This window comes from Phalacrocorax carbo, chromosome 1 (assembly GCF_963921805.1).
Source record: "Phalacrocorax carbo chromosome 1, bPhaCar2.1, whole genome shotgun sequence".
NCBI lineage: Eukaryota > Metazoa > Chordata > Aves > Suliformes > Phalacrocoracidae > Phalacrocorax > Phalacrocorax carbo.
The window spans coordinates 53,328,153-53,341,770 of NC_087513.1; the positions used below are offsets into that span (position 1 = coordinate 53,328,153).

The window sequence follows — 13,618 nt, forward strand, 5'->3', positions numbered from 1 at the left end:
GCCAAGTTCTAGTCCATCAATCAGAAAACTGTCATTTAATAAACTCTGTGGTAGTTACCTCATTAATATCGTCCTGTGTGAGCTGTGTGGGTTTTTTGAAGGAATGGAAGATAATTCCTCCTGCAGGCCAGTAATGCAGTAAACCATGACTGTGTATTAATTTAAATATCTATTAGTGTGGCTGACTCTGATGTCTGCAGCACAGCAGCAAAGATGTTCACATTTTTCATATTCATAGAAAATTCATGTTTTTATACTTGGGTTGGAATTTTCTTTTCCCCTCTTCAGGAAAGCTGTTACAGCTCCATTTCAAACTGTGGCAATTTTTGTATTTTAGTTATTCCATGCTGGTCTCTTGTATCTAACAGTACTAATTCTTATTCCTGTCAGGTATAAGTTTATCTATTCATGGGGCTGAAAAGCGTGTGCAAATCTGTCAGAGGAGAACTGCAGCAAGCTACCCAGTGTCACAGCGTCCGCCTGTGGTCGGGCATCCTTCACTCCCACAAGTCAGAAGGTCAATAAAAATGGAAGCCTCATCTTCTGGATCTAGTATTTCAGCAGTCACTGGTGGAAAAGCAAAAACCCATCAGCCAGGTAACGGCTTTGGTTTGACGTCTTTTTTAGTTTCATTTCTTGTGTGATGTGCCATAATGTTGTGAAGCTGGTATTAATAGCATCAGATCATGCTTGCATGGAGGTCAATCTATTGATCATCAGAGCTGTTGATTGATGTTTTGTCTACGTTGGTGTGTTTTTGTCAGTTATAGAATATAGGGACTTGGGACAGCTGAAAGTGGGAAATAAAAATGTAAGTTTAATCATAACAAAGCATACAACATGTAGTGCTATCCAAAATATTAATGCAGAGGTATCTTTGGGCTATTGTTTTTTTAATACTGCTCCCCTTATATATGTTTAATTTTGATAAACCCTGAGCTAATGGCAGTGCTCTAGAGGCTACAGGCATCCTCCTTGGAACTCGCTAATTGACACTAGTGTTGGTTTTGAACAAAGGCACAATCCAGGGCGTAGATCAAAGTCTTGCTACTAGAATGCAAACAAAAACTCTAGATCTGAGGGAGATTTTACAACATACGTTAACTGGTTAACAAAATGAAACTTTTTAAAAGAAAGCCAGAATCTCCTGGGAACCATCAAATTCTAATTGACATCATGAGTTCACTCCTTGTTATGTTAATTGCCAGAGCTATTTTAGAAGTATCTTTTCTTATAACAGGGCAGTACATTTGTGCTGGCCATGTTCAGTCATTCTTCACAGTGAAAATTAAACTCCAAATTCCTTCCCTGACTAGAGCAAACTAAGGCTGTCCATGAAGTCAGTTTTGTTGCTTCTGTATTGAAGGGTCTCAATAATCTTCCAGTGTTGCTGCCCAGGAAAGGGCATGGTGCACCCTGTATGCAGCTGGTTGGGTGCTGCGGGGCAGAGTCTATTTGTGTGAGGCAGTTCTGCCTGCAAACCCTCAATAGTGCTTCTATTACACTGCAGATCTAGTAAATGGTTTAATTTTTATAGAGGTTGAAAACTTAGATTATTTATTGTGGGTTGCTATGCAGGTCTATTGCCATGAGTTTCATGCACCCATACTATTTAGTCACCATAATCTTTGTCAACATAGATTAATTAAGAATTTACAGTGACTCACGACTGTATGCTTTCTTTATTTCAGTTCCTCTGTTCACTTGTTTGTCTTATTTTTTCAGCTTCTATGTTTTTTCTTTGAAGTAAAAAAACTACTACTACAGAAATGCTGATGTTGCTAAAGATGCGTAATCATGACTGCAGCATGTTAAAAGGCTGACAAAAACCCCCTGCATCACAGTTTGTGAAAAAAGTATTTTGAACATGCACAATCACTATGTTCATTTTGAGCTGCTACACATCCTACATCTATGTGTTGACAGATATGGCCTGTGCTTTAATACTAAATAATGTACAAGGAACATATGCTGGCTTCTGATTGAGAAAAAGATCCCTTTTCAGGTAGACCCCAGAGGTTTCCTAAAGTGGAGCTCATTAGTGAGCATCATTTGGATGATGATTCTCTGAGGAATTTAGCTTTCAGTACAGTCATATGAAATGAGTTTTGTCTGTCATATCCTGCTTTTTAGACAATAACAGCATCTGTGATCTACAGAGAACATGCTTGGCAGCTTGGTTCAAGGAGGAATTTAGTATGATGACCTTCACTGAAGTTAAGAATTAACGTACCCAGAGCCTTAAAGGCTGCAGATTTTTAGAAACAGGTTGTATGACAGGAGTCTTCTCTTAACCAGATGAGACAGTCATTGTTTCATCTGGAATGAAACAATGTCTTTATTATTTGGGTCTTTTTCATTCTGTATAGGAGTACTAAATTTGTCTCTGTGTGCAGGTTAAATTACAACCATTTGAGCTGCATGTAAGTAGAGTCTAAGAAAGATTATGGTCAGGCAGCAATAGTAATAAACAACATTCCTAAGAGAAAATTTTAATTTAAACCTAAAATTATATGTTATTCCTTCTTACTGAGTCACAGATTATTTTTGAAGCTACAGCTGTTAATTAGCCTAATACACTAGTTGACCAATATCAGTACCTTATCTAAAGCATTATAAACATAAATAGTTTCGTATTTTAGACAAAAAAATGTTCTGATGTATATTGATTACTCAGGTAGCAGATCTTACACCACCATTTCCAAGCTATCCTCCTGCTATTGCATACGGTAAATTCTTCAGGTTTGTGCTCAGTCTAATTTTAAATATTTCATACAATATGGGTTCTTCCTTCTGTTGGAGTGCTCTTATTGCAATCAAGTAGGTCTCACTGTTGGAGTAGTATACATTATATTCAGTCTGAAATTTTCTTTGTCCAGTTAACAAATGCTCCAAATATGAAGGCAGTCTAGCATAATAGATTGTACAGAAAGTTATTTTGAGGACTTAAAATGGCATCTCTAATTCTTATCAATCAGAGAGGCCAGAACCATGGAAAGAAAAGATCCTTGATAAATGACAGAGGTATAAATGCCTGTATTTTTTCCCCCTAACAGCATACCACCTCTGTTTTCTGCACACCACTTTGTTTCCTCTGGCCACTTTTCTTCTTTCCAGAATGACACCTTTTATTATTTATCATTACTTCTTTTTTAGTTTATAGCTGTTTCCTTTGACTGAAGTTCATAGGTACCTATGTGCTAAGAGGAACTACAGATACTGTTCAGTGTTACCGCACTCCTTTTCAGCTTGCTTCCCTGCCAGTTTTATTTGTAGCTGACAAGGAGCCTGAGGCTGACTTCTACTGTTACTCTGGGTGTTAGAGTAGCTAGGGAGCAGTAAGCTGTCTGTAATGTGCCTTATTAAAAAATAAATAAATAAAATTTTGTCTTGTGCCAACTGGCAAAGAAGTACTGCTCAGCCACAAGCAGAGAAACTTCTGAGCTTTGATTTTAAGCAGATCAGAAGATATCAAGTAACTGAAAACAAAACACAGAGGAAAATGGAGAAATGAGAGGAAGAAAATGGCTATTAATGGTGAAGACTCCCGATACCGGAGTATCTCTTCCTGGACAAGGGAAGCGCTATGGATGACATCTATCTGGACTTCTGTAACGCCTTTGACACGGTCCCCCACAGCATCCTTCTCTCTAAACTGGGAAGGTATGGATTTGGTGGGTGGACTGTTCGGTGGATAAGGAATTGGTTGGATGGTTGCATCCAGAGGGTAGTGGTCAATGGCTCGATGTCCAGATGGAGACCGGTGACAAGTAGTGTCCTTCAAGGGTCCATGCTGGGACCAGTAGTATTGAATATCTTCATCAATGACATAGTGGGATTGAGCATACCCTCAGCAAGTATGCAGATGACCAAGCTGGGTGGTGCAGTTGACATGCCAGAAGGATGGGATGTCATCCAAAGAGACCTAGACAAGCTGGAGAGGTGGGCCTGTGAGAACCTCATGAGGTTCAGCAAGGCCAAGTGCAAGGTCCTGCACCTGGGTCAGGGCAACCCCAGATATCAATAAAAGCTGGGGGATGAAGAGATTGAGAGCACCCCTGCAGAGAAGGATTTGGGGGTACTGGTGGACGAGAAGTTGGACAAGAGCCTACAATGTGCGCCTGCAGCCCAGAATGCCAACTGTATCTTAGGCTGCATCAAAAGCAGAATGGCCAGCAGGTCAAGAGAGGTGATTCTGCTCCTCTACTCTGCTCTGGTGAGACCCCACCTGGAGTACTGTGTCCAGCTCTGGAGCCCTCAGCACAAGGACATGGAACTGTTGGAAGAGGTCCAGAGGAGGGCCACAAAAATGATCAGAGGGCTGGAAAACCTTTCCTAGGAGGACAGGCTGAGTGCTGTAGCTGTTCAGCCTGGAGAAGAGAAGGCTGCAGGGAGACCTTATTGCAGCCTTATAGTACTTAAAGGGGGACTATAGAAAAGATGGGGGCAACCTCTTCAGCAAGGCCTGTTGTGACAGGACAAGGGGTAATGGTTTGAAACAAAAGGAAGGTAGATTTAGACTGTGTACAAGGAAAAAATAATTTAAAGTGAGGGTGGTGAAACACGGGAACATGTTGCCCAGAGAGGTGGTAGATGCCCCAACCCTGGAAACATTCAAGGTCAGGTTGGACGGGGCTCTGAGCAACCTGATCTAGTTGAAGATGTCCCTGCTCAATGCAGGGGGGTTGGACTAGCTGACCCCTAAAGGTCTCTTCCAACACAAACCATTCTATGATTGGCAGGCACACCTGTATGAGAGAAGTTCCTCTTAAAAAGGAGAAAAGCAAAGACATTAAAAACAATCAGATAAGTTTAGAAGCAATGATATTTAGACAAATGTGCATTCCTTCCCAAATCAGGGAGGGACACTATTTTTAGTTTTGAGAAACCTCTAGTTACCATCTCCCAGTTATGTGAACAGTTGTGGTATATTGTGGCTAAGAGGGTACAAGGCAACTGAAGTACGTGGTTCAAAGCACTTGGGGCAAACCTTTGGCTGCTGTAAATTGTTATAACTCTCCTGAAGATGGTTTGTGATCGATGACTCTGTGTTGTGCATAGGAGGCTTATTTTGAAATGGATGGTAATCAGCCTTTAGGTTGTCTGTAAGAGCAGCAGAACTAAGTGCTGAACAAGCCTTAACAAGGAGGTTAAACTGTCGTCCCAGTCTGTTCCCTCAATGTCAGGGTTAGGCAAGTCTGGGGACAAAAAAAATGCTTTCCTCACTTCTGATGGCATTACACCTTTGCTGTAGAGTAAGTAGGACTTTAGTTTCTGGGTTTCTGCCTGCTCTTTCCATTGATACACTTTATTCCAGGTCAGGACAATGTTACCTTACTTCTTCCTGTTGGTGACAAATTCCTTTATTCTCAGAGTCTGCAGAACTTATCAAACCTAGTTTCTCTAGCAGTCATTAAATTTGCTGGCTGTGGAAAAATTGCCTTATTTAATAAGTCTAAGCAGCAGTAAAGTGAATTCTTTCATTGTATGAAACTCTGGAATCTTCCTAGGTCTTTTCCACTTGCAATACTTGCTAACAATTGTTACTCATTCTGTAATAAAAGGGATTCAGAGGATCCCCAGCAAGATTTTCTTTCTCTATGACTCCTGTAAAGGCCTCTGGTTAAATTTTAATGTGGTTTGAGTTTTATATAGAAGTGTATATATAATAATGTAGAAATTCATTTATATCACTTTTACAAATAAGATCCGCAGGCAATCTGCATATCCAACAGGAAGGGTTGTCTCTGAAATAATTTATTTCCAGAATTTAGTAAATATGTAAAAAGTCTTCACTCCAGGAAACATAAAAATATTCCAGAAGTTTTTTCTTTCAAGAGTTTACTGTTTAAAAATGTCTCCTTCAAAGACAAAGAATGGTACATTTTGGAATGGAGATTCCTTACTACCTGAAATGATATAGGCATATCCATGATGTCTGGAAGAACTTTATGTTCAATGGCAAGGAAGTGCACCTACTAAAAAGGACTGGTTTCTGGCATTATGGTGGAAGTCTAGTGGGATTGGAATTCAGTGAGAATCTTTTTTTGGCAGTCTCTTGCCTTTTATGACAAATAGTATCTGATAGATATGCTAAAAATGTTAAAGGAAGATGTGTTTGCCTTAGGTATGCTTTTCTTTACTTTTGGATTCTCTTTTTTATTGCTCATCAAACTGTAGCATTTTTATTGATGCTTGTAGTTATTCGGCATGAAAATAAGAAAGAAGAGCTAATGGTGTTGGCCAACAGAACAACTGACTTAGGAGGTGAGGAAAAATGCATGGTTCTTGAAACTGTGGCAATCAAAACTAAAGGGAAAAAGGAAACGTATGTTTAATGAGCTTAGTCACAACTTAATGAACTTTGAATCATCAAGGAAGCTAGAACTGAGTCCTTCAAAAGTGATAATTTGCTGTGCGAAAGATCCTTTTCTCATCACAGAATGTGCACGTGCTTGTCAGCATTCACATTTGGTTGTGAATGGTCTTTAGGAGATCCGTGTTAGTTAGATGTGATTTGTTGGTTAAGTCACATTCTCTTTTTCTCTGCTGACTGGCAGGGCGTGTGGCATACATCTCTCTCAGATTAAAAGAATAAACTTCTGCACATAATCCTGCCAGAAAGCTCGGTCATGCAAATGTTTCTTGGCAGCAAACACATGCGTGGTGTGGGAATGGCTGATGTAAACTCACCTGAAAATTTGAATTCACACTGACAGTAATGCTGTTATCTTACTTGTTATTAAGGGAGGAGTCTTTTTCAATATGCCTTCTGCTGGACATAGAACTTCCATGTGGAATGAAGCATGGAGAAAGCGAGCAGATTTCAAAAAAGTGTAATATTTCCTTCATTATGCTAATTTTCATGTTACAAAAATATGTTTACAAGAAATGTCCCTGTGCAGAGGAGACACTAATGTCAAAGATACCAGCCTGCATACTTTATCTACAGCCTGTGTTCAATCCAATGCAAGTTTGATACACCAAACAAAATTTCTTCCTTGTCTGTATCTCAAGCGTGAGCTGAAAATACCTCCCTACTGAACAGACACAGTACATTCTCCTGACTGTTGGTGCTCTAGCGCCTCTGCAAAGCTCCTAAGATCACTTTACCTCAGTTACAATGAGGACCTTTTGTCACTGGGCTGAGTGACAGGTCGTCAGATGGTGATTATGCAGTACTTTGAACTTGAGAGCTGAACTAGCTAGCAGATGATGTAGAGCCTGAAATCCTCTATCATTTGCTTAGTCATTCAGCCCATTTCATTCATCGCTTTACTTTTCTAGGGCAAAAGACACTTCTTTGAAAATTTCTGTTCCTAAGCTATAGTCTCCTAAAATATTCATTCTAGCAGTTTGGAGAACAGTGTTGCAAACAGCATGTTTGTTTGTTTTTTTTTTTAAAAAAAGCTAGATGATAAAGCACTGTTTTTCAATGCTAACTATCTTGTTTAATTTTAAAATATTTAGGCAGAAGTTGCATCCCTCTGTATCAATTTGTGCTGCATGTGACATGCACAAGTACTGATCCTACCTGGGACCTGTGCACACCCTTAGTAAGGGGCTTCAAAATAATATTAATCTTAACTGGTGGCTTTGAGGGTGTTCTACTTCTCTGGGGAGTATGTATTTTTAAACTCATGTGTTTTCAAAGACTTCTTTTTTTCCTTCCTGCTTTGATCAGTCTCCTGTTTGCTGTTATAAAATGATCTTTCATTCACTCTTGCAATCAATTATGTATGGTTACTTTAAAATCAGTACAGTTCACCCTCAGATTTTGACTCCCATAGCTGCTGTTGTTAGTTTACAACATGTAGTCACCTCATGAAGGCTGCAAAGTGCTGCTTTCTGTGGATGTTCTCGATTGTTCCACCCTCAGAGAGTTTCCTTGGAAGGGGAAACCTGTCCAAAACAGAACAGGCAGCCGGATGTGGTTTGGCACCAAACATGGAGTATTGCTGATCCCAAGGCAAGGTTATAATGTTCTGAGACCAGTGTACCATAATTGTATTAAAGCAATTAAGAAAATTCTTGACCACTCTAGCTTTTGCTAAAGAAAATAGACAATATAAATAAAATTTTGCAATGTTTCTGAGAAAGGAATGACTCATTTTATTTAAAAAATATCCTTCAGAAGCAATGAGAAGGGCTTTGAATAATCAGTTATTATGTTCCCATAATGCTTGACTGAAAAATGTGACTTTTTCTTAGCTCTGTAGTTCTTGCTTAAAGACACTTAGTATTATGTAAGCTTCTATTTCAATGTAAAATATGTTTCATATGTTCTAAGGAAAGATTCTTGCAGGTAGACTGTCAAAAGATGGAACAAACTAGCTTCTACTTTGGCAGAGATGCTTTTAAGATCAGAAAAGGGATTTGACTGTAACAGGGCTGCATGGCATTACTCATTTCCACAAAAGGTTTGTTCCAGTCCAAAAGATAGCAAGACCTCTTTCCTAACACCAAGCCTGCTGGTTCATTCTGAAATCTCAAAATTAAGGCAGACCTTTCTTTATAATTAAAAAAAAAAATAAAAAAGGGGGGTGGAAGTTGCTCCTTCGGTGACACACGTACGTGCATCTAGGCATCAGAACCCACTAGCAATTCCAACCAATGCAATGTACTGTGGTGCCAAAAAAGCCCCCCAGAATTTCATAAAACTCAGTATCACAGCTTACAGCAGGCCGAAGGGCAGCAGCAAAGCAAAGGTGACATCAGTTTTGATCTCTTCCTTGTTCCAGAAGAGAACATCCTTTGGGTCATGCAGACCACTCCCCTCCCCTGTGCCATGAGTGGCTGGATGTCTCAGGAAAGCAGAGGTATTTTCTGTATGCTGGATAATGCCACAGAGGCACAATATTTGCTAGTCACATCCTTAGTGTATGCAGTTCTATACCATGCTGTGCTTCAGAGGTCCAATGGAGTACTAAACTAACGCATTTTTGAGGTCTTCATTACTGGCAGCATTTAGAGTATTTAAAATAGAAAAAGGTAGGTAACACTGTAGTTTAATACTTTATTTAGACCTTGTTTTAGGAACATGCCTAGCACAGGAAAGGAATTCAGCACCTGACAGCATAAAGCAATAACCTGCACTTTGATGACACCAGAAGGCTTTTAAAGGTCATCAAAACTGCACATCCTTTCGAGGCCCTTTGTGCTGTCAGAATGCCCCAAAATTATGACCCTTGCTATTCAGATGCTCTCCTATTGCTTGCAAAGGAGACTCTGCTTAATGACATTTGCTGAAAATAATGTACAGGAAGGCATATTTCATGGGTCAACATGATAGCTCTTGTCTGAGATTAAAGAAAGAGAGGCTTTGTGGTAACAGTGAATTTCTGGGCTTCATGGCCCTAGCCTGGATGTCAGGGCTTACAATGACACTGTAACTGAGCAGCAGACCTAACAAAGGCTGGAAACAAGGCAAGTAAAAGGCAGGAGGGAGGAATACGACAGCTACCTGTTAGCTCACAAGTGACAGTGAGTATAAAAGGAACAGATTTGTAGAGGAAAAAGGCGTTGGTAGCCGTGAATCATTATCATCTAGATGAAACCTTCCACTCCAGAAGTCTCTAAATCTCTGCAAGCTGGAAGGGACAGACGGAATGGACAGGATGTGCTTGCCCTGTTCATATTCCCTTTGCCTAAACATCTGCTGTCAGAAATAGGGTCCTGCACTGGGTAGACCTCTGTTTTGCTGTCCTGTCTTTAGGATAAGCATTTTCACATTCCTATGCTATGTTCATTCCTCAGTGGCCTCAGGACAGCTGAAGTTCCCAAAATGGTTTAGCTGCTGGTACTTTCTGCAGGAATGAATTACCAGGATGTGTTTAGACTGTGAAGGCAGCAATAGGCTATGGTATAATGTGAGTCTGTAGAATTGGTTGTTACATTAAAATCCCCCTGGAAGGGACATCTGGTATCTTGTAAAAGCTTTTCTTGATGTCCCATGTTATAATGAAGTAAATCTTTGGTGCCCTGAAGTTATTTGCTAGGTCATGCCTCTTACCGTCATGCAGCTAGTTTTTCTGCTTGTCTCATCAGTAAACTGCTGACTTGAGAAATGGGCAAGCTTTTTGCAATAAACAGTTTATTCAGCAAATGTTTTTTTCCTCTCCTCTTTATGAATTGCCTGGTAACAAATCCTGATATTGTTAAAGGTAGATGGTAACTAAGGGTTGTATCAATCACAAGTAGTTAGATTTTTCAAACATGGACAAATGTTTGAACATATGCAATAGCGGTCTTCGATAGCTGTGTTTTTATATGTGCACTCACAGTATAAGAGGAAAGAGGTAGAACTAAAAGGCAATAATTCCTCCTGTCATCTTTATATAAATAAAAGTAATAGGAAATGGGCTGAATTGTTCAGTCCATTTAGATCTCAGACTTCTTTCTAGATTCTCATTTGCAACATACAACTGTGCAGAAATGTCTCTGCTTAGCTACACACTGTGGCTTTGTGCCATTTTCAGACTGTCTACTGTGAATTCCTATCCCAGGCATTGTGGCACTTGAAAAGGATAGCTTTGGTCCCAGTAGGAGAGCACACACTTTGGTGCCCTGTCTCTTTGTATTATCAGTGAAAAGAAGTGCTTCTAGGGGGCAATGCCAAAGGCTCATTGTGCAACACTGTTCCTCTACTGATTGTGTAAGGATCTGCACAGGGGCCATGTAAAGCCAGGTAATTGGAAATATTAGGCAAACGAATATGTGACATACTATGCTTGGGGCTTCTGTGTGGACATTTGGGTCCTTTCAACTCTCAGAATATTGAGGCATTTTCTGAGTGTAGATGGAAAATAAAGAAGGAGTCTGTGTGTTTTTGCACAGCAGTCCAATGATTTGGGTACTTGTCCAGGTGGGAGACGTGGATTATCAGCTCTCCTCAGCTGTTGTCCTGCTTGAACTTGCTGCTTAAGAGATGCCTCCCTCTTGACGATAAGAGCACAGTGTTGGTGGGTTTGACTGTCCCCATGCCTGCAATTCATACTGGGCAGTGACTGAAATGCAGGAAATTAGAAATGCAAGAACTGAGGGCTAGCAGGACCCTGTCCCCATACTCTAGTGTTCAGGCTATTTTGGCAGTAGAGGAGACTTTCAAGGTATGGCTTTGTACCAAGGGCTATCCATCCATGTTGCCTGTGGAAAAGGCATACACAGCATGACAGTGGGATAGAACAAGTGCTGAACATAGGACCCGCCACTTCTCTGTAGTTAATTGGTTGAGTGGACTTCTCTGTGTCTGATGCCAGCCAGGGTTTAATGGAGGGGGGAATGAACACCATGTGTCTTCCAAATATCTTAGTCTGTGATAAGTTAGTAATATTAGGTGTTTAGAAATCTCCCTTTAGCTACTGCTGCTTCTGGAAGATAAGAAGAGATTTTGTATTAACATAATTAAACATATGTCATGTCTTACAGTGTATTGCAATACAAAGGGAAACTATTTTTAAATGGCCTTTCAAAAATAAATCCAGTATTGTTATTCCCATACCCTTGACATGACTATGCACAAAACCATCTATGGCATAGGTTCTTCATGCTAATCAGAATGATTTGGGTTTTGAATTTCTGGTTTGGTTTTTTTCCCCCTAACATTCATTGGACTTTCTTATGGAAAATGAAGTAGCCCTATGTATGTATTCCAATGACTTTCAAAACTACTAATAAGATATTTTTGTGCTTTTACACTCAGATTTTGGTTCTTGGACACTAACATGCAGACACATTATTTTGTCCATAATCAGTGAGACAACCATTAAAATAAATGGTGTTTTCTTTGTAGTGGAAAATTTGATTAGCTATGCTGAATAGTGACAGAGTATACACTTTTTTTTTTTAAGGTAACTGGTAAACCACTTCAGACTATCAAGAGTTATATCCAAGTCCTTATGTATTTATAGACATATATGGTAAACTACCAGGTCAGATGTTTTTCAAATGTCTGTAAATATTTTCACAGGACACCCAATCTTTTCAGTCTTGGAAGCACATCATATATTAATGCTGATATGAGGGAATGCTTTAGCTTAAATCAGAAGTCTCTAAAGGCCTCTCTTTCAATGTGTATTGTTACTTATTATTTATAATTTTTCCAAAACTGTGGAAGTGTTTTGTAGATAGATGGGGGCAAATCCTGTGACCTACACAGGTAAAAGTACCTTAACATAGGGAAAATTGGAGCCTTTAAGATACTCTCAATTTGTCACTGCAAGTATATATGTGCTGATACTGCCACGCCATACAGAAGCTACTGCAGGTGTGATAGACAGCTGGTCTTAACCATCATATGTTGCACTATTTTAAATATACAGATATGTCAACAAGTTCTTAGAAACAGAGAATTAAACACATGACTTTTTCTGTCCATATCCCCACTGCCATCTTCAAAAGGAACCTGAGACTGGAAACAAGCATCAATATGAAAGACAAAGGGAACTCGTCACCCCCCATGTCCCACCCTGCCTTGTAGAAATCTGAAATTGTGTTAAAGGTGTAAGGCAGAGGAAGCTTAGTGCTACTGGTAAGGAGCAAGGACAGAAAGAAAGCGTCTGGGTAATGATCTTGTTCCGGAAAGGAGTCAAGTGTTAGGCTGGTGGGCCAAGGAGTTGCAGGTTGAAAACGAAGCCTTTTCCTTCTGTGTGGGTAAGGGGCAGCTCAAGGTAGGACACAGGATATGTTCTGCATCATGTGTTGAGAAGATACTTGTGAAGAAGTCATGCAACCTTTGCACTGACTTAAGTGAGGCTTTTGATGGGAAACCATGCAGGTCTGAGGGAACTGTCCTCTTGTATGAGTGTATCTGCAGCCACCTTGCTGGTGTGCGGTGGTTCAGCTGGGAGCGAGGCCTCAAGAGTAGAGTTCATATGGGGAGCAAGGACCGCAGGAGAAAGGTAAGCATGACTCAGCAGTGTTACTGACCTGTGCACGGGTGGCTTGCAGATCATCAGTGTTAACCTGACCTCCCAAAAGACCTGCTGACATTTCCAGATATTCTTGTTCTTAAATCCCTGTGAGGACGGGAAAAATAGGTCTTGAAAAAATGCTGGTATTGCAACTTCGCATCTCTGTTCAAGAGTGAGAAGCCAGTAGAAAATGTACCTGCAGGGGTGATCCTTCACCCCATGTTGACCTGGGGTTGCCTTTAGTGAAAAGGGCACCATGCCCAGCAGCTTTCTGCTTGCTGTAAAGAAGAGGCTCTGGTGAGAAGGAGCAACTTATCTGTAGAAACTACAGGCAGTACTTAATGTAGCAAAACAAAACTGCTCATATCAGAATTATATTTGCTCTTGCTAAATATTGCCTTGTTAGAGATAGATGGCACTGTGATAGGAGCACCTACTCACATGGCATGCTAGTTATTTGCTACTTGTATTTAATGTCCATGCTGAAGCACAACCATCGTGAAAGTACATATTTGCTGCCAAAATTATTTAAAAAAAAAAAATACTAAATCGGTTTACTATACTGATAGAAGGTGCTGGCTACCTGCCTTTTCAGAAAGATCCTTTGAAGCTGTAAATTTTTCTCTGCAGAAGCTTCTAGAGCTGTAGACGAAACATTTGTTTTCACTTGTTGAGTTAACTGGAAACAAGGGAGGGCAAAGAAGAGG

At 40.1% G+C, this 13,618-nt stretch overlaps 1 protein-coding gene across 1 annotated transcript in view; it reads left to right on the plus strand.

The window, feature by feature from the left end:
• The first annotated feature begins 3,586 nt into the window (after positions 1-3,586).
• ANO4 (anoctamin 4) overlaps positions 3,587-13,618 on the plus strand; it is a 135,699-nt gene continuing 125,667 nt past the window's right edge. Inside the window, exons 1-2 of the mRNA XM_064450042.1 lie at positions 3,587-3,950; positions 6,181-6,267. Coding sequence (XP_064306112.1) covers positions 3,587-3,950; positions 6,181-6,267 — 451 coding nt within the window. The remainder of the gene's footprint in view (positions 3,951-6,180; positions 6,268-13,618) is intronic.